Genomic DNA, 20,879 nt, shown 5'->3' on the forward strand with positions numbered 1-20,879 from the left:
AATGGGGGAATTTATAGAGCCAAGGAACACATCATTGGTGGCAGGAAGAATACAAAAGCTTGTACTAAATGTCATAAAGATGTGAGAGAAGAGATCTTGGCTTATATGAACAAAAAAAAATCTGTGAAATAAAGTATGAGTGGGAAAGAAGAGGGCACTCGCATTTTAGATTTTGATGACTTTGAGAATATGATTAAAGATGAAGATGATTTGGGAGATGATGTTCACATACTTGGAGCTAGTGGCCAAGGGAGATCTGGTAGTGTAAATGCAACTTCAAAGACTAGGCCTTTGGGGTCTATGACTAAGGAATCAACTTCTAAACCCAATAGGCCACTACCCATAAAATGACAAAGGGGCCCCATGGATAGATTTATTTCTACACCTAGCCCAAAACAAGTTGTGGAAATGAGAAGGGAGCAGAAGAGATTGAAGCAAACAACCATTAGTGATGCATATAACAAAGAGGCAAGAGAACAAGTTTCTATACTCCTGTAGTCACTTCTTCAAATTTCAGTTGAAAAAACAGGGGCTCTGCCAAACCTCCTTTTCTTTTTCTTTTTTCGAAAAAACAGGTGGAGCCCCTTTCCTCTCAGTAGTCAGTCCTCTCTCCACTCTTCTTCTTCTTCTTCAATTCCACCCCATGAGGCCATGAGTCCAACAGTCGTCCGCCCCTTGACTCCTTCAGTTGAGTCCAATCTTTTGTTTTTTTTTTTTTTTTTTTGAAAATCTGAGATTTGAAATGTTTGAAATGCTTTATTTTGAAAATCTGAACTGAAACTTGATTGTATGCTATGCTGAATCTAAAATCTGAGATTTGAAATGTTTTAAGTTTTATTTTGTTTCATTAATGTTTTTTTACATGGCTGAACTACTCTAATGCTCTTTTTTTTTATCAGTTTTGTTTTGATTGTATGGCTGATTTTTTTTTTTAATTTCTATTTGTATATAAGTATATTGCAATATTTGCTGATTTGCATTATGGTTGCTTGCTTGCTTAAGATTTAGGAAATACATGAATATTGCAATATTGAATTTTCTGATTTGCATTATGCTTTATTTTGAAAATCTGAATTCTGAAACTTGATTGTATGCTATGCTGAATTGATTATGCCTAGTGTAATGTGTAGCTAGTAAGCAAATATAACTTATAAAATAGTTTAAGTCCTTTAGGAAGTATACAAATTTATAGATTTTAAATTTATAGATTCCACCGCCTAGGCGCTTGGGCGCCCCATGGTCGCCTAGCCTCACCTAGTCACCTTGACAACTATGCCCCCAAGTTATTACGAGATGCAAGTTCCTCTTTGGAAAAAAGAAGTGGAACACACAAAGACATTACTGCAGCACCACAAGGAGGCGTGGGAAAAGTGGGGCTGTTCTTTGATGTATGATGGGTGGATGGACAGAAAAGATAGGACCCTCATAAACTTTATGGTCCATAGTCGTATTGGGACCATATTTATAAAAAGTATTGATGCTTCAAATGAGGTGAAAACAGCTGACAGGTTGTTTTTATTACTTGACAAGATGGTGGAGAAAATAGGGGCAAAGAATGTTCTTCACGTGATCACAGGCAATTCTTCAAACTATGTTTTCACTGGTAAGTTTTTTTACTTTTACAATTTCTTTATTGTTATTTGTTATTATTTTTTGTAGTCTTTAACTTTTCAATTTACACATGTTTGATTATTTTATTGTGTTATTGCCTTTAGGGAAATTTTTTATGGCAAAACACCCTCATTTAACTTGGACCCCGTGTGTTGCTCATTGTCTTGATTTGATTTTGGAAGATATTGGAAAGTTGCCAGTTATAAGTAAAACAATTGAAATGGCTATTGCACTTACAGGATATATTTATAACCAACCAGGGTTGTTAATTTTAATGAGGAAATACACAAACCAGAGAGAGTTACTCCGGCAAGCAAAGACCCGCTTTGCCACTTCCTTTCTCACTCTACAGAGCATTTATAAACAGAAGAACTTAAGAGATCTTTTTTAATTCAAAGGATTGGAACGAAAGCAAGTGGGTAAAGGAAATAAAGGGGAAAAGGGTAAGGGAGACGGTGATGATGCCCACTTTTTGGAACAACGTCATCTTCACACTTAAGGTGCGTTGTCCACTTGTGCGGTTCTTGAGATTGGTGGATCGTGGGAACAAGCCTTCAATGGGTTACATTTATGAAGCCATGGATAGGGCAAAGGAAGCCTTTGCAAGTGCATTTGGTGGACATGAGGAAAAATATAAACACATTTTTTAAATCATTGATAAGAGGTGGGAGTGTCAACTCCACCAACCATTGCACACAGCAGGTTTTTATTTAAATCCAGGGTTTTACTATGATGATGCTGAAAGGATTGATTCAGATGAAGAAATCATCACTGGGCTTTATAAAGTAATTGAATTGTTTGAAAAGGAGAGAAACAAGATCAGGCAATCACTGATGAGATAAAGAAATATAAAAATGCAGAGGGTGTTTTTGGTCTTGATATGGCTATTTGGCAGAGAAAGGTGAAGCACCAGGTAAGTAACATTGACTTAATAGTTTGTTTATTTAATTATTTAGTATTTTTTATGTATTTAAATAAATTTTTAATTAATATTTTGTTATTATTTAATTTTTTACAGCTGATTGGTGGGTTTCATATGGTGTTTCGGCTCCAAATTTACAAAAGATTGCAATAAAGTTCTTAGTTTGACATGCAGTGCATCTGGATGTGAGAAAAATTGGAGTGTATTTGAGCATGTAATTAAAACTTCACTTATGTTGATACTTTTAGTTTTTAAACTTACTTTTATTAATCAATCTTATGTTTTATGAATTTATGCAAATCCATAAAATAAGCACTTGTAACTTGCTACAAAGGAAAAACAAAGAGAGACTGTGTATTTCCCCCCATGTTTGCATTCTGTATCTCAAGAATGGTGAAACTGCTGAGAAACTCCTTTTACATTGCTCAGAAACAAGGAAAGTATGGAACTTTTTCTTAAATCTTGTTGCGTATAGCTGGGTCACTCCTGAACACATTGAAGACTTCCTTTGGCAATGGCAAGGAAAAGGTCTAGGAAAAAAGGGAAAAATTTACTGGAGCACAGTGGTTCAAGCAGTATTGTGGGGGTGTGGAAAAGAGAAACAGCCAGATCTTTAACAATAAAGCTAGATCAATGGGCGACTTGGTTTCCCATATTTCCTTCTTGTGCAATTTGTGGGTGCTGAACTCAAAGGAGTTTAAAGGCATCTTTGAATGATCTTCAGCAAAGTGTGGTGGAGATCCTGTTTTCTTCTCCCATCTTTCTAAAAGTAACAAGCTTCCCCCCTACAAGAGAAAAAGAGGTGATTCTGAACTTTGATGGAAGTGCCCCTGGTAGCCCTGGTCTAGTAGGGATTGGAGGTGTGTTTAATGAAGAGATGGAAGCACGTTGTGGGCTTACAGTGGACTAATTGGGACTACAAACTGCAAAGTTCTAGCTGTGTTAACTGGACTCCAGATTGCAAGAGACCAAGGCTTGTCTCCCCAAGTCATCAAAGGTGAATCGAGTAATACAATAAAGTGGCTTGTAGGTGTAATTATTTCAGCCCGGCCCAGGCCCGCAAAATTTAGGGCCAGGCTTGGGCCTAATTTTTTAGGCCCGGCCCGGCCCAGACCGGATATTTATAAATAATATATATCTTTATATATATATGTTATTTAAAAATATTTGATAATTGATGTTTTATATATTAAATAGAGATTAATATAGATTTGTAGGAGATTAAAGATTTTAATCCTATGGTCTTAGATCTTACCAAATTCTAATCTAGTATTTAATGAAATATAGAAATTACTAAACCCTAATCTTCTCAGCTCTATCTCTCTCTCACCAATTTCACAAAACCACCGCCGCGCCCAATCTCTCTCTCTCTCTCTCTCTCACCAAAAGACGAATCTTCTAGTGATGAAGACTCCATTGATAAGATAAATATGAAGTTTAGAGTGGTTGCAAGTTTTGGGTAAAATTGAAACCATTTTCAATATTTTATTACTTATTTATGTACATTAATTTCAACTATTTTTCTTAGTTCGCTAATATCTTTTTTATTTCACTTTTTATTTGTAGGAGTTGAATGGAAGATGGAGCCCCTTATAGAGACGTTTAAAGTTGTTTTGTGGATATTACATGACAATGGATGGTTATTTTTTTATAGATATTATAGGTTCTAGGTTGATTTTTTGTATTGGTTTGTTAAAATTATCATTTTTAGCATACTAATAACCAATTGAAACTTATAAATTACAAGGTATAATTATTTAATTTCTTTTGTGTTAGAAGCTTTTATCTTGATATTAAATTTAAAGTTTCTTACAGGTTACTATAGTCTCCACGACAATAAGTGAAAAAAAAGTACAAAAGTTTAATTTTGGAACTGAAATACAATAATTAGGCCCGGAATCTTGGCCTGGCCTGGCCCGGCCCAGGCCCATGTAGGGCCGGGCCTGGGTTTATATTTTTAGGCCCATAATGCAGGTTGGGCCAGGCCCGGGCCTAGCCTACGCCTGTTGCTATGAAGGCAAAGCCCGGCCCAGCCCGGCCCATGATCACCCCTAGTGGCTTGGGGACAAGGATGGTGGATCATGGAGGCTGGCCCATTACCTTGATGAGGCTAGAGATCTTCTGGACTCATTGAATGTTAAATTATTCTGGATTCCCAGAGAGTTAAACACTGTAGCAGATTGCCTGGCTGAAATGGATGCTCACAGGGAAAACTTATATAGTCATAGAATTATGCCTTTGTAACCTGTGTGTGTGTGTGTGTTCCTTTTGGACATAATCTCATGCATCTTTGCTAGTTAATGAAATCAGTTCCATTTCTCCCAAAAAAAATTGAAACCACTCATTGATCATCTTGCCAGTCATCATCAAACTACTCCTCAATCTCTCTCTTCTAGTTTCAGAAAAACTTGTCTTGCATTTTCTTCACCCCCTAAATAGTAAGTTATTGTAATGGGTTGTAGGGTATGTTATTGTAATGGGTCCCTAGAGAGGCAAAGCCTAGATAATGTGTTGGCAAAACAAGGGGCTACAGTAGAAAATGTGTTCTAGAGTGTTTTATTGTAATGTGTTGTGCTCAATCTCTCTCTTCTATCTGCCCATGTAATGTATTATACCAATGATAACTTTAATAAAATCTTGCTTTGCTACTGATAAGAAAAACACTAAACATCTTTCAATTTGGGGTGGTATTGGGTACCATAGTGTTGTGTTTCCGTTTTGACTCCATGTAGGCACCATGTATGCAATTTGACCTTAACATACAAAAAATGTATTTGGTTGGGCAGATTTAAGTTAGAATAAAGACAGCATGCTTTGCATTGGGTTATATGCATGGGATTGTTTGGCGAAATGTCAAAAAGACACTTAAATCCAGGGGTGTTTCCACTCTGTTTGTCCTACATGGTGCCTATTATATAGAGTTTTGTGCCAAAACCAAGGTTCAAAGTATCGTTATGATATGCATTTCGGCAGTATCATATCGGTACTTAGAAACGCCTGAAACTCTATTTTTTTAGTTTTTTTTTCAAAGTTTGGTTTTTTGGGAAGCTAAAAACATGTTTTTTTTAATTAAAAAAAAGTTGGGGTTCCGAAACCCCTGGAAACAGGCGTTTCGGATCGTATTGTTTTCAAAAGATACGATACAATACACCTGATACGGGGTGTATCGTATCGATACTTTAAACCATGGCCAAAACAACTTAAGTTCATGCTGTTGCCATTTTGACCTAACACACCACGACTACGCAATGCCATGATGTCAAACACCACCTGGATATCTTTATCAATCACACTATTTAAATCAACACTCTTTTCAATCTGAAAGACTTCAGCAATTTGATCAATGTTTAGTGCAAAGCATAAACACACACACACACACACCTTCTAGTTCCCTAGGTGCAAGGCACAAGGCGAGGGCCGTGAGGCACACACTTCTTGAAAAAAAAAAAAACAAAAAATACTAATACACCATAACTCAGAAAATATTAAATGTTTAAAATGCCTATTGGCTCAAATTCAAATACATAAACATAACATATAAAACATATTCAAAGTGAGAATGTGGATTATACCAAAATGCTTCAAGTACTCAACAATTCAAGCATGTGAAACTTTCAATCTGTTTATTTGTATCCTAGTTCCATTACTTCAAGTAGCCAGTGTAATGTTAAACATCTTGCATTCCTCATCCTAGGAGATCAGCCCTCTTGCCTTCATAAAAGCCCCTTGAAGCAAGCCCAAACAAGTCCGGGTGGAAGTCTAGGGCAGCACCCCCGACCTAAATTTTTGGCCCATAAATATAAAGATACTGAATTTATAATTTAAGTCACAATTCATTCTATTTGATGATTAGGAATCAGCTTAGTTGTATTTTTGTCACTTCTTTAATCTTTAGTGGAATTTTGCTATTTGAGGCCCTATTGGCAAGAACTAGGTTTCAGGTATTTGAAAAGCTTTTGCTTTTGTTTATTTCAAAAGTTAATAGACCATTACTAGTGTACAAACAGCAATAAAAAAGTAATTTAGAAGTTGATAAACCATTACAAAGGTGTGAATCCAACAAAAAATAACAGAAAAACCCAATTTAAGAGTTGCCCCTAGCGTGAGGCACAACAAGGGCACGCCTTTTGAAAGAGGCCGCCCATGGGTTCAAGTGAGGCACATGCCTTAAATGCACTTCACCTATGTGTGTAGTTGTGCCTATTAAAACACCAAAATGGAGTGAAGCTTCATCGCATTCCTACCCCGCTTTCACCATCCAAATCATAGTTTTCAAGGTGTCAAGACAAAGCTAGGCAATAGGCAATGCACCTTGGTTGCCTAGCCACCTAAGTGGCGCCTAGGCATCACCTGGCAAAGGAATTTTTTACATAGAAATCATGAATTCTAGGTAATTTCCTAAGTTCTATGGCAACCAGAAACCATCTTTCCTTGATAATCATTTATAGACTAAATAAAAAATTATAAGCTTCATATAAAACATAAAAAAAAACTCAACATATTTATGAGAAGAGAAAGAAGAAAGAAAAAGAAATTTCAGAAAATGTAAGGGCTGAGTTCCAATTTTTGTCTACGAAAAGGGGAAGAAGAAGAAGAACATGATGATGATGATGATGATGATGATGATGATGATAAAGATAAAGATAAAGATAAATGTGTTAATCAGACAGAATTTTTAAGTTTTTTCCTTGCTTATTTGTTCAGGTTTTGAAGTTGTTGAAGGTTCAAGACAGCATATACACCAACATGTATATCGATTGATCCCTAATAAATAAGAAAATAATAAAAATAAACTATTATAAAAACATGCAAAATGATCACTTTAGTTTAACAATATTTACTTAATTATTATAATATCAGAATACATAGAGTATAAAAGTTTTTCATAGTGGCATGTACAGAATAGGTAGGCAATTAAGCGAGTTGACCATCCATAGGCACCTTGTAACTTAGGCATCACCCTGACAACTATGGTCCAAATCATGTCACCAACACTCTAATCTTTTAGACATCATGTAAATCCTGTAAAGGTTTCTTTCTGTATTTGGTAATCTGAACACCTTGAGAGGGATCATCTAGTGAAGTGGGAGCAAGTTAGTAAACCCAAGGAGCAGGGTGGGCTTGGAATAGGGAACCTAACCTCTAGAAATACAGCACTGCTAGGGAAATGGTTATGGAGGTTTCCAATAGAAAATGGCAAACTTCGGCATAAAGTAATTGCAAGCATTCATGAGAGGACGAACAATGGATGGGATGCAAAAGTAGCCTCTTCAACAACTTCACTGTCTTCTTGGAAATCAATACAGGTGGTATACCCAAATTTTATCAATTTTATCAGTATATGATGTGGGAAGTGAGACCCGGGTATTGTTTTGGGAAGACCTTTAGCTGGCTGAAACCCCCCTTCAGTTTGTCTTTCCTAGCCTCTACTCCTTGTCAAATTATAAACAACAACATGTCTCGAGATTTGCTTCCTTGACTCCTTCAGGGATTAACTGGGACATTGAATTAGAAGGGGCTTGAGGGACAATTGAGTGTGAGGCACTCATCCAATTACTGGGTAAACTCCACCAAACATTCCTTGATCAGTCAATGGAGGACATTAGAACTTGGTCTTGTACCCCTAATGGTGTTTTCACTTGTGCTTCCTTCCTTAATGCTCTCTTGCAGTCCAATAATTTGGGGGAGAACTTCCCTGTGAAAGAAGTTTAGACCAAGCCTATCCCACCTAAAACCCAGCCATTGTGTTGGGAGGTTTGTCTTGGAAAGATAAACACCTGTGATTTGCTTCAAAAAAGAAGGCCAAACGTTTGCCTCTCACCCCACATATGTTTCCTTCGCCGTGTAAGTGGTGAATCCCTATCTCATTTATTGTTGTCTTGCTCTCCTGTACTTGGTATTTGGGAATTCTGCTGCTCTCCTTTTGGTCGCAGGTGGATATCTCCACAGGATATAGTGTGCTTACTCAGCCCAAGTTTCTTAAGACAACAAAGAAAAAAAGGAAGAATTATGTGGACAGCAATTCAGGCTGCAGTAGTATGGACTGTTTGGGAGGAAAGAAATGGAAGTATTTTTTATGAGAAACGCAGATCAAAAGAGGAATTATGTGAAGTTATTCATGTTAGAGCAGCACACTAGATAAAGACAATTGATGCATTCAAAGATTTTTCAGTATATGAAATCACAAGGGCATGGTCTGAAGTGGCAGCCTCCAAAAGAGAAAAGGAAAAGAGGGTTATGGTATGGGACCACCCCCAGCAGCTAATAAAATAAAACTGAACTTTGATGGAAGTTCCATGGGAAGCACTGGAATGGCAGGTATTGTAAGAGTTTTTAGAGACTGATGACTATTTTAGGGAAATAGATAGCAAGGCTTAAGACTCACCAAACAATCAAACTTTCAGCAGTTGCAACTAAAGGGGGATTCAAAGCTAATCATTTCTTGGGCAAAGAATAAACAGATCTATAGGCATGAGTTTAGGGAAATCTAATATATATATATATATATATATTAAAGGAAGGTTTTCAAGCTACAGCCCCCACCATTCAGACACATGACTTTTTCATTTTTCTGGAAATTTAGACACATGGCATTTTTTAGTTGTTAAAGCCCATAGCTCATTACCACCATTCAAACAAGTGGGCTTCTCATTTTCTAAAAAGCTAGACATGTGGCAATTTCTGAGAAATTCCTGCTAAAGCCCACAACCCACTACCAGGCTACAGCCCCTGCCATTCAGACCCATGGCCTTCTCATTTTTCTGGAAAACTAGACACGTGGCATTTTTTTAGAAGTTGCTGCTAAAGCCCACAACCCACTACCACCATTTTCAATCCATTCCTAAAAAAATGCAGAAAAATGCAAAAGTGGTTATCCACAATCACTTCTGCCTACATTTTTTTAATAATTATTTAAAATATTAATAAATATAAATCTAACATTATTGATTCCACAATGTAAATTTAACATTACTGATTCCCCATACTTAGTACGGGGGTCATTCACTAGTAGATAGCATAATACAGGGGCTGAATATTACATTTAATTGGGTAAGAAGGACTGCAAATGGGATGGCTGATAATCTTGCAAAACAAGGGGTAAATAGGTAACAATTGTTTTGGGCGCAATTGTAACATTTGTACCTTGTGGGTATTGATCAGATATATTGTAATATCATAATTTAGTACATTTTAATAAAATTTTTAGTTCTTTTTACTGATCAAAGGAGAAAATGGAGGCTCCAAAGCAGAATACCTAGCTTTGAGCCTCACTTTGATCACCTCCACCTACTCTATTTGTAATTTCTAATTCATCAATGATCAAATATATTGCTGAAAACAGCTAATAATGATCCATTAAATCATGCTTCTAGTCCAAATTCAAGTGCCCTTTTGCAGACCTATAACTTTTTCTTGATAAATCCTTCACATCCTTCATCTTGTATACTCTCTAAAACTTATTTCATGGAACTACTCCCATAAAGACCAAGCTTCAGACGGGAAGAACTTCGGTTATGTGAACCAAACAGGGGTTCTTACTGTTCTTAACTTTTTCTATTCATACTAATATTTTTTTTCTTTCCTCGTAGTTCCATCACCATCTTCGATTTCTCTAATCACCTTTCCTCTTCTGACCCTAATCCTCTCCCAGCCTTCCAATAGTCACTTCAATATGTCTTCAAGATGCACTTTTCCAAACTAAAATCATTGTTTACCCCTTAAAAGTTTTAAAAACAGCAGCCTGGTCAGACCCATAACTGTAAAAAAGTATCTTCCTTCTCTGTCTCAGAAAAACATTAGCCACATAATTTCCATCCGACCATCCATCTCTCCCACCCAACATCAACCACCTCCCCAACCCTCTCACTTCTGCCATTGCTTTACTCATCCTCACAGACTCCATTGAAATTCAAGCATCATCTTCTCCTACTCATCCAACTTTTCTACAAACCAAAAAAACAAGTTTCTCAGCCGTTTCCTAACCTTGGAGTTGATGAAACAATGACTCTGCTCCCCGAACACCTTCAACCTGAACCTCTTTTACCAGCCTAATGTCCTACAAAGTATCAGCTCTACTACCAAGATCAACTCAATCCTTGCAACTATGGTTTAAAGTATTGATATGATACGCCTCGTATCGGGCGTATCGTATCGTATCTTTTGAAAACGATAACGATCCGAAACGTCTGTTTCCAGGGTTTCGGAACCCCAACTTTTTTTAATTAAAAAAAACATGTTCTTAGCTTCCCAAAAAACCAAACTTTTTAAAAAAATAGAGTTTCGGGCATTTCTAATTACTGATACGATACTGCCGAAACGCGTATCGTATCGATACTTTGAACCTTGCTTGCAACCATCTCTCCCCACCATACCCAAACCACAAGTTTCCTCTGCTTCCACTAGTACATCATTACACCCAAAGCCCTGCCCACTTTGAGAAGTAAAGCCACATACATTAATGTGACTACCAGCTGAAGAGACTCCATTTACAACTTGTTCCCCATCAAGCTGCGAAAAAACCCTTCCCCACTTCATGATGCTCAAGCCTCTTTATCCTTAACCTTCAATCTTGACAGGGAAGAAGCTTTAAAGGTATCAAGTAATAACCCAAATCGACTCCTAATGACTTGGGGAATTAACAAGCCATTGCCAAGAATTAACCACAAAAGTAATACCAGATATCTAATCCAAAACCTCCTATCCATTAAATATAAAATCCATAACCTCTTCAATTACCTGTCCAACAATCCCAATACATTTCCCCAGAAAACTGAAACAAAAGTTATCTAAGCTTCTTAGTTTTTCTCCTCAAATTCCCGTATCATGCTACATTAGACCACTAACATTCAATGGGCAATTTGCCCCCATTTGGATGACACAAACATCTCTCCATCTGACAAATCCATGATATAAGCCCAGAACTACAAAAAAAGGGGGATCTTTAAGTCATACCATAGAAATTCAAAAATTACTGATCAAAAAAAATCAAAAATTGAATTTGCTCTAATCTCCAAGCCAATCAAATCCATATCACGCAAATCGGCCTCCCTACCATAATAACATTCTTTATGAGCAGACATCTCAGCCCTTTCATACTCTGAGACAACTTGCAAAGCTTGGCATATATTTGTGAAATTAGGTCACAATCTTTTTTACCTTGGCATTAGTGCTTAAAACCACTATATTGTTAGTGCACTCACTCTCTTCAACTTCTAATATTTAGCGCCAAGCAGTAAATCACTGAATCATTTCTATCTACTGACTCCCTTAACTTCTCTGGAAAACACACTGACAGGCAGACAACCAAGGTAACTGTTAGACAGTTTTGTATGCCCTTAGCTTCAATCAGAATGATGTACTTTATGAGTTTATTGTAAATAAATAAAGATACATATTTGATTCATGTTCCCTTGGTATGTTTCTGTGTAATACCCTTAAACTGGACACTTAATGAGACTCGTGTTAGTTTAGAATGTTCACAGCCAGTGGGTCGGTCTGGGGAGACCTATCCTGACAAGGCTGACACTGTGGTGCCACCAAGTCGGTTGGGGTGGCCTGTCTCAGCTGCCAGGGTGAGACCCTAGGCACATACAGTGTAGGATTAATTGAATCTTTGAACTGGACCAGATTTCCAGTATTGCCCTGGACCTTGGAGATTGATGGGCAAAACTGGAAAGTTACACCCGACCCCTAGACTCGATTATGATACTGCACTAGGTGTCGGATTGGGCTATCTTTGATGTACCAATCAGTGAGATCCTTAGCGGGGGTCAAAACCTGGGTATGTTGGGACAGTCCGAGAATTCATCTGAGTGGGTGATCATAGTGACAGGATCAGCCCCTTTGTCGGACAAAGGTAATGATCGGGGATGCACTCTCACTGATGGAAACCAAGACTGCCGGCAGCCGATTTCAACCGTTGAGATTTGTTTTGCAAAATATATTTTATATAAGATATAAAAGTATATATATTATGGTTTCCAAAATGTTTGCAAGAAGGTTTTAATTCCCGGGATCCATATAAGTGGAGAGTGCAACACTGTTCCTTGCAACCGAGGGAGAGGTCCTCTCTTGTCGGGCAGTGTATGATCATTATGGGCTGAGAGGTTAAGTGTAAGACCATTGAGGATAACACCTGATGGGCTAATCTTGCATCTGCCCACAGTCCCTGGGTGTTACAAGGTGGCTTGGCCCAGGGACCACTTAGTGTAAGCGTTGGGCCCATAGAGCCCATTTGATGGGTTTCAAGGGGTACACTGTCTTCAGCAGTGCATTCGGCCAGGCCTTGTAACAAAGGCCAGACTGAACCCATGTGGCTGATGTGTAGATCAATGCTTGGGTCCCACGTCATACAAGGAAGCCCAACTGGGCAGCAGTTTGGAAGGCTTTTTGAGTACATAACCTTAAATAAGCCTTAAGCCCATTTCGAACTAGGCTGATTTGATCAGTCATTTAAAGGGGGCGAATTCTGAAGTGGGTCAGCTAAAAGGATTGAGCTTAGACCCTATCCACTCAGAGAGTCCAAGATCTAAATGAGATTTAGATCTAGAAACCTCCTAATTAGATTAGGAGATAGCTGATCTGATCTGCAGATAAGATAAGGATTATCCCTTATCACTAAGGGACTTCTAACCCAAATATGATTTGGATTAGCAACTCCTAATCTGATTAGGAGCTGATCCCTTTGAGATTATAAAAGGGGAAGGGGGCGGCAGCCTTTTACATGATCAATAGCATTCTTCTCTTTGAAGAAAGAGAGATTGAGAGATTTCCTGCATACTGCGAATTCTCTCCTGCCGCCACCTTCCTGCCATTGCCATTCCTTCAGTTCGATCTCCAGTTCTTGGGAGCAATCAAGATTTGATCTTGATCTCAATCTTTTGGGAAAAGATTGGTTGGAGCTGTACTCACAAGCCGTCCAGTTGATTCTTGCGAAGGGTCAAGTTCTTTTGAAGAACATTGTTGATTCTGCTCCATCCTTCACTGCGCCATCTTCAGTGGGAGCAGATTTTGGATCCTTCCTTGGGCGTGAACACCTCCATTGGGAGATAGTATTTCTCCGTATCAGGTATAATCCTCTCCCACTCCTTTTGGTTCAAATCTGGTTCAGTTTATGGTTCAAGATTGATCCTTGAAAATATGATTTTCTAAATAGGGAATACGATTCCCAATTGAAGGGAGAGATAAATTTTTGAAATTCGCCCCTTATTCCGCAATCTTTGGGCGTCCATAGGATGGATCTCTCATCCCTTCAGTAACAGCCATGGAAACAACAAGAATATAGAGGATCACAACCTAACCTACTAACCTCATTTTCAATCTTCTTGAAAGTAAAGCTCACGTTCAAATTTAGGATTCAAAGCAGGACTTAAGTACTAAAGAAATATAACCAGATTTGATGAATACATGAAGATGCCAAGGCATTGAGCATTATGAATAAGACCAGAAACCATTAGAAAGGAATCTTCTGAAATAAGATAATACCATATTAATGCAGAAGACGGGCAAAGTAGAATTCTTTTGAGGTGCATATATAACAACTGCATTTCCTAGAGTGTATACAGGCCATGTTTCTCTAATTCCAGTATCTTATTCGGTTAAACTTGGCATTGACATATTTTTTATCGATAACATAAACTTTCAATAGAGAAAGAAGTACAAAGGACTAGGGAGGGGTAAACTCTCTTAACCCTCCCCAATAAGAAATATAATTCAATTACAAAATGGCCAAAACAATTGTTCCCTTCCCACCCCATGCTTAGCAAGGGTATCCACAAAAGAGTTGGCACACCTTTTTACCCATTGAAACTGAATCTCCACACCTTGTGCTAGCTAGTTGAACATTCTTTTTTCATTAGCAAACTTTCGGAGACCACTCTTCTCTTCTTGCAGCCATCCTATGACCAATTTTGAATCCCCATCAATAATGAGCTTGCAGCAGCCCAGCTCATGTGCCTTCTTCATTCCTTCCATCACAGCCAGAATCTCAGCTCAAAGAGAATCACCTACACCAATAGGGCTAGAGAATAGAGCAATGACTTTCCCATCTTCATCCTTGAAGGTTCCTCCAATTCCAGAAGGCCCTGGATTACCTTTACTACTCCCATCAAAGTTCATCTTAGAAAAGCCAGAGGCCGGGGAGACCAAATGGGATTAATCTTGGTTTTAGCAGGTGCTAAATTGGCCACTTCCTTCCAATTTCTTCTTATCATATCTGTAGAGATATTCGCAAACAAATCTAGAGATTTCACCCAATGCACCACTCTAATAGTAATTGTTTCAATAATGGCCTCCTTATTCCTCTCCTTTTCATTAAATATCCTTTAATTTCTTTTCTCCCACATTGTCCAGCATATGGCAGCTCTGGCACATCTCCAAAGCAGTCTACCCCTCTTCTTTGGCCACCTGAAAAAGGAAGAGGCGAACAAGCTTTGTACATCTAGAGGGGGCGTCCATCTACAACCAAATAAAGAGAAAAACCATTCCCAAATATATGAGACAAGAGAGCAAGAAATTAATAAGTGATGCAACTCTCACCATTTGCCTTACAAAGGATGCACCAATTAGGTCTTTTTCTCTTGAGCAAGTCACAAGTGTTACATCTTCCCAGAAAGGCTTCCCAACAAAAAGCACCAATTCTTGGGGGAATTGGCTTGCCCCAATCTTCCAAAACTGGAAGGTCCATACCCGAGCTATCAGAGGGTTGTGTTAAGGCCTAAAAATGGAAGCACAAGAAAACTCACCATAAGAGGTTATAGTCCAAAGTCTGCTATCCCTTCTCCCTGGACCAAGGCCACCTCACCCAAGGTATGAATTAAGGTAGAAACATGGCTGACTTCAGCATCCTTAAGGCCCCTTCTCAGACCCAAATCCCAATCAAAGGCAAGAAATGAATCTGAAGGTACCTCAAAGGTGGACACAGGCTCATTTTTAAACAAAGAGATGGAACACATGGAAGGAAATTGTTCTTTCAAGGTCACATCTCCCACCCAAGTATGTTCCTAGAACTTTACCCAATTTCCAGAACATAGGTCATACATAATGAATGACAAAGAAGAATGGCATGTATAGATTTCCAAGGAGAAGCTCGTGTAGCCCTTGCCAAAACTCCAGCATCCCAACCATCTGCCATTTGCCCATGAATGCTCACAATCACCTTAACCCATAACTTATCCTCCTACCTTGGCAGCCTCCGTAACAATTTTCAGTAAAGCCTCATTTCTCCTTTGAATACTTCCTATCCCCAATCCACCCACCTCCTTCTAGTGACCACCTCCCACCATACTCTATGATCTCTTTTTTCTTTCCCCGATTCCCACGGGAAATCTCAAATCAATTTTTTCAACACCCTGCTCACTCCTTCCGAGATCCTAAATACAAACAAGAAGTAAATTGACAAGTTGATCAAGGTAGACTTAATCAAAGTGATTCTACCACCCAAGGAAAGGTAATTCCTCTTCCACGAAGCTAATCTCTTAGTGAACCTATCACCACCGGGATATAAAAACTATTATTTAATAAAACACCTCACATCCCCAAACAAATATGGTAACTAGTATTTTTCGTACATGGTTTATTTATGCCTATTGAGTAACCCAGTTTGTACTTGAAAAACTTTAGAAATTAAGCGAAGAACACAAAAGTACAAAAAATAGAAAAGGAGGAAAGGAAAGAGGAGAAATGAGTAGGGAAGCCAGGGAAGGAAAGTCATAATTGTCATACCTTTTCTTAATCCAGGACACACATCTTCTCCTCTAAATACAAGAGGAACTTCGATCTTCAATAATGCACTTGATGGAGCCCTTAAGAATGTGACATTTAATACCGCATCTGTTCCCGAGTGGAGATGAAGCTATAAAATTTGCAAAAGATGCAATATAGAGGGTGAGGCAGAGATTTTAAGTACCAAGCTAGAAGGAACAAGAACAATTAATGCAAACAAAGTTGAACTAAAACAAATGCATGCTTACTTTGAGATATGTTCACTACCTTTACCAGAATGAGCTCTAACATGCCATAACCCTAAAATGAACCCACTCCAATGTTCAATAATATAAAGAAATGTCTTTAATATATATTTGCAAAACATTAATTGGAATGAAACCTACTTTATCTCAAAAGAAATCACAATCAATATCAATGTAAAGAGATAAAGAAAAAAAAATTATATCACCCAACATATCAATAAATGACAGACAGTATCAGCATCTTTGTTTTATCAGCAACACAAAAAGATTCATTAGATTATCAGAATGTGTACAACAAGAAGTTGTGGGTAGACTTAAAGTCCACCTAAACCCCACTAATTACAATACAGACCCAAGCTTAACCCAACAAAGAAATTCATTAATTACAAATAAGCCCCAAAAGGACCCAAGGGATATCCTACTAGCTACAATGTAACCCAAAACATAGATTGTCTTTTGACTTCTTGCTTAGTTAGACCATCAGCTATGCTATTGGCTGACCTCCTAATCCATTGAATTTCCATATCTTTAGAAACCTGCTTAAAACGCCTGAACTCATTTCTTAATCTCCATATTGCTCCTTCCTCTTTTTTCAGCCAGTTTACAACGACTTTTGAGTCCCCTTCAATAATCAACCTGTTACTCCCCAACTCTTTAGCTTGCTCAACACCAAACACTGATGCCTTCAATTCTGAATTCACCACATCACCATATTGGGTAGGGCCTGAGAACATGGCAATGATATTTCCATTCTCCTCCCTTATTACCCCACCAATGCCCGATGGGCCAGGGTTTCCCAAACAGCTCCCATCAAAGTTTAGCTTCTTCCACCCAACATCTGGAGGGGACCAGAATTCAGTTACAATAGGTCTTCCATAAGCTATATTTGCAATTGTTCCCCATGATCTGAAGAAATCTTCTATCTTAAAATCTGCAAATATTTTCAAAGTTTTCACCTAATGGGCCACCCTTATAGTTATCACTTCAGTCACAGCATCTCTGCCTCTTTCCTTATCATCAAATATCCTCAGATTTCTTTCCTCCTAGATTGTCCAGGTCACTACTGCTCTAGTGCATTTTCCCATTGCTTTTCCTCTCCTTTTAGAGCACCTGAAAATGTTGGAGCTAATATCATTCATCAAAAAAAAATTTTGGAGCTAAAAAGATCTTCCAGATTAGCAGGAAGATTCCAACTGCAACAAAACTGATAGGAAAACCACTCCCAAATAGAGTTAGCAAAAGGGCAGGATATAAAGAGGTGAAGAGCAGTCTCACCATTCAGCCTACATAAGGAAGTTTGGGGACAAGCACCACTTTGGTCTTTTTCTCTAAAGCAAGTCACAAGTGTTGATGGAACCATGGAATACTTCCCAACAAAATGCACTGATTTTTGGAGGAATTGGCCGAGACAAAACCGCCTTAACAGGGAAAGAAGGAGAGGAGAGGCAGTATCAGCATCTCCCACTTATCATGTCATTTTTGAAGAAAAAGTGCACCCAGGTTCTGATACATATCAAAATTAATAATATAGGTGGAACTGTCTCTCCTATGTACACATACCAAGGCAAATTATAGTTACTAATCTAAACGATAGTTAACAAAACCAGTGTTTTAAAAGTGCAAGGCACAAAAAAGGCGCAAGGGTCAATTTGCACCTAAGGCGCAAGGCGAGGTGCACACCTTTTTGAAGCAAGGCGCAAAAATACAAAAAAAAAATGCTAAAAAACAAAAAAATGTCAGAAAATTCAAAAAAAATCAAAAAAAATATTAAACATAATATTAATAAAAAATATAAACTTAAATTTTAAAATAAATGTTTTAAAGAACCTATTATCTAAAATTATAATACATAAACATAAGATGTAAAGCATATTCAAATGAGAATTTAAAAATAAAATCAAACATATAAAACATTTTCAAGCATGTAAAACCTCTAATCTCTTTTTTCACTCAATTGCATTACTTCAAGTAGCTAATGTAATGTAAAACATATTACATTCCTGATTCTACGAGCCGTCTTTGTGCCACGCCCCTCGAGGCAAGTCCTTCCGAGAACCCCCAATTTGGTAATGTTGCTCATTCATTCATCCTAATAAAATGTCTTCTTAAAAAGCAATTAAAACTATAAAAATCATCACTTTTGTGTGAAAAACAAAGAATTTAAGACCTAACGTGGACTTGTTTGGGCTTGCCTCGAGGGGCGTGGCACGGGGGTCCGGGGGCGGCCCCTGGCCCAGCCGTTTTGTTCAAAAAAACGCAAAAAAGTGCCAAATTTTCAAAAGGCGCACACCCGGGCTGAGGCGCAAGGCGCATCAGGCACACGCCTAGGTGCACCAGGTGTGCGCCTTTTGAAAGGGCTGCACCTGGGACCTAGGCGACACACCCTTTAAATCACTGCCTCACCCAATACAAATATGACATCTGACTTTCCATATGTCTCCCCTAATGACACTTAAGGCTATGAAAACCCCCTGATCTAGAACTTTTCAGAAATATTTAAGCAAAACCATATTCACAAATATAAATACACTAAAATTTTTGGACCAAGTTGCCAGAGTCTATATGTGATGAGATTGACAAAATTTGTAGTAACTTCATATGGGGTTCAAGCGGAAGGGAGAGGAAGTTGCATATGATTGAATGGGGGAAAAAAGTGGTCAAGGCCAAGTAGCATGGGGCTATTAATGAGAAGAAAAAAAATCAACCCTTTCTTATTTAGCGGGTGGCAGATTCTAAGCGAAAAGCAGTGTCTTTGGACAGCAGTTTTCAAAGCCAAGTATTTGGCACGGCAGGACTTTCTTACTTGTCAACCGAAAGCAAGGGACTCCTACACATAGAAAAGCATTTTGCATGGCAGAGAAGTACTCTTAAAGGGTTTGGGCATCTTGGTGGAAAATGGACGAAAGTCAAAATTCTGGCTAGATAATTGGCTTGGAGACGGACCTCTTATTGAATATGCCTGCACTGAACTTAGCGAGGACGAGGTGGAAGGGCCCATTTCGGATTTCTGCAGTGATTTTGGTCTTTGGAAAATCAATGAGCTTCAAGTTGCCAACTGAAAGCTGAAAATTGCTGCTTTTGCTATTGATGTAAACGCGCAGGGCCCAGATAGCTTTTCTTGGAGAGCTTCAACCAGTGGCCAATTTAGCTCCAAGTCTGCATATTTACTGAAAACCAGTCCCCATATGGATGATGCAGATAAAAATTGGAAAGCGATTTGGAAAGTGCCTTGCCAAAATCGTATTCCTTTTTTTTCTATGGTGAACCATGCATGAGGCACTCTTAACCAAGATGGCCAGGACACGTCGTGGACTATCTATTCATGATCCATGCCCAAGATGCTTGACTGATCCAGAATCTATTCTACACCTGCTGCGGGATTGTCTTTCAAGCCAGCATTTATGGCTCTCGCTGGATATTTCTCTCTTTGGGTCCAGTTTCTTCTCCATGCCACTTCAAGGAATGGGTCCTTAGCAACTGCAAAGTCATGCCACTTTACAACGGCATTCCCTGGGCAACAATTTCTGTCTATGCTTCATGCTTTTTATGGAAATGGCCTAATAAGATGGTATTTGATCAGGTCTGCACTTGGCCTTCACATGAAAAAGAGTTGATTTTACAACAAGCGAGGTAAGCATGGGATTATTTACCTAGAGGCTACCCCTCTACGAGAGATTCTCATTAGTTGGACTAATCCCCCTCCTAATTGGCTAAAAATGAACCTTGATGGCAGCTCGCTCGGGAACCCGGGAAGCGCAGGGGCAGGCGGTAGACTGCGCGATCATTGTGGCCAGTGGCTTATGGGCTTCAAGTACAAAGTAGGTATCTCAGACAACCTTCTAGCAATGTGGAGCGAGGGATCGCGAGTATCGTCTCGGCGTACTTTGGGTCTGGTTTGGGGAACTCCTCGAGATATGTGAGAGGGACTTCGGGTTCGTGGAGGATCGCAGCTGCTGCTGCCTGGGAGAAGAACCGGAGTTGAATGGAAGCTCTGCTGAGCAGTGGCCGATGGAGCCACATTTGGTCGTCTCTTCGTAGAGAGAGAGAGAGAGAGAGAGAGAGAGAGAGATGTTAATGAGCTTGCTCCGTTTGTCTGAGGAGTTGGATGTGGAGGTTTACGGCGGAGACGGAGAGGTTTAAGGATGAAGAGAAGAAGAGGGGAAACGAAGAGGGGTTTCGGGTATTTGGGCTCGGCAAGATACTTTGATTTGGATTTGGGCTGGGATGGACCCGGATCATGTCATTCCGTCCGATTTCGATTTGCTCATGAATCATAAATCATGAATTTGCCTTGTAGATGAGTGTTAATTAGTCAAATATACACTTGCTTTTACTAATTCACGAAATTCTTGTATCCAAAGGATCAAAATATTGTTTAC

General features: G+C 38.8%; 1 protein-coding gene across 1 annotated transcript in view; it reads right to left on the minus strand.

Moving 5' to 3' along the window:
* LOC104610237 (uncharacterized) overlaps positions 1-20,668 on the minus strand; it is a 29,660-nt gene extending 8,992 nt beyond the window's left edge. Inside the window, exons 1-3 of the mRNA XM_088900393.1 lie at positions 20,337-20,668; positions 17,037-17,431; positions 16,256-16,385 (exon numbers count right to left, since the gene is read on the minus strand). Coding sequence (XP_088756519.1) covers positions 16,256-16,385; positions 17,037-17,431; positions 20,337-20,520 — 709 coding nt within the window. The 5' untranslated portion in view covers positions 20,521-20,668. The remainder of the gene's footprint in view (positions 1-16,255; positions 16,386-17,036; positions 17,432-20,336) is intronic.
* Between the last annotated feature and the right edge of the window lie 211 nt (positions 20,669-20,879).

The sequence above is a fragment of the Nelumbo nucifera genome, chromosome 3 (assembly GCF_055504915.1).
Source record: "Nelumbo nucifera cultivar China Antique chromosome 3, China Antique-T2T, whole genome shotgun sequence".
NCBI classification, from domain to species: domain Eukaryota; kingdom Viridiplantae; phylum Streptophyta; class Magnoliopsida; order Proteales; family Nelumbonaceae; genus Nelumbo; species Nelumbo nucifera.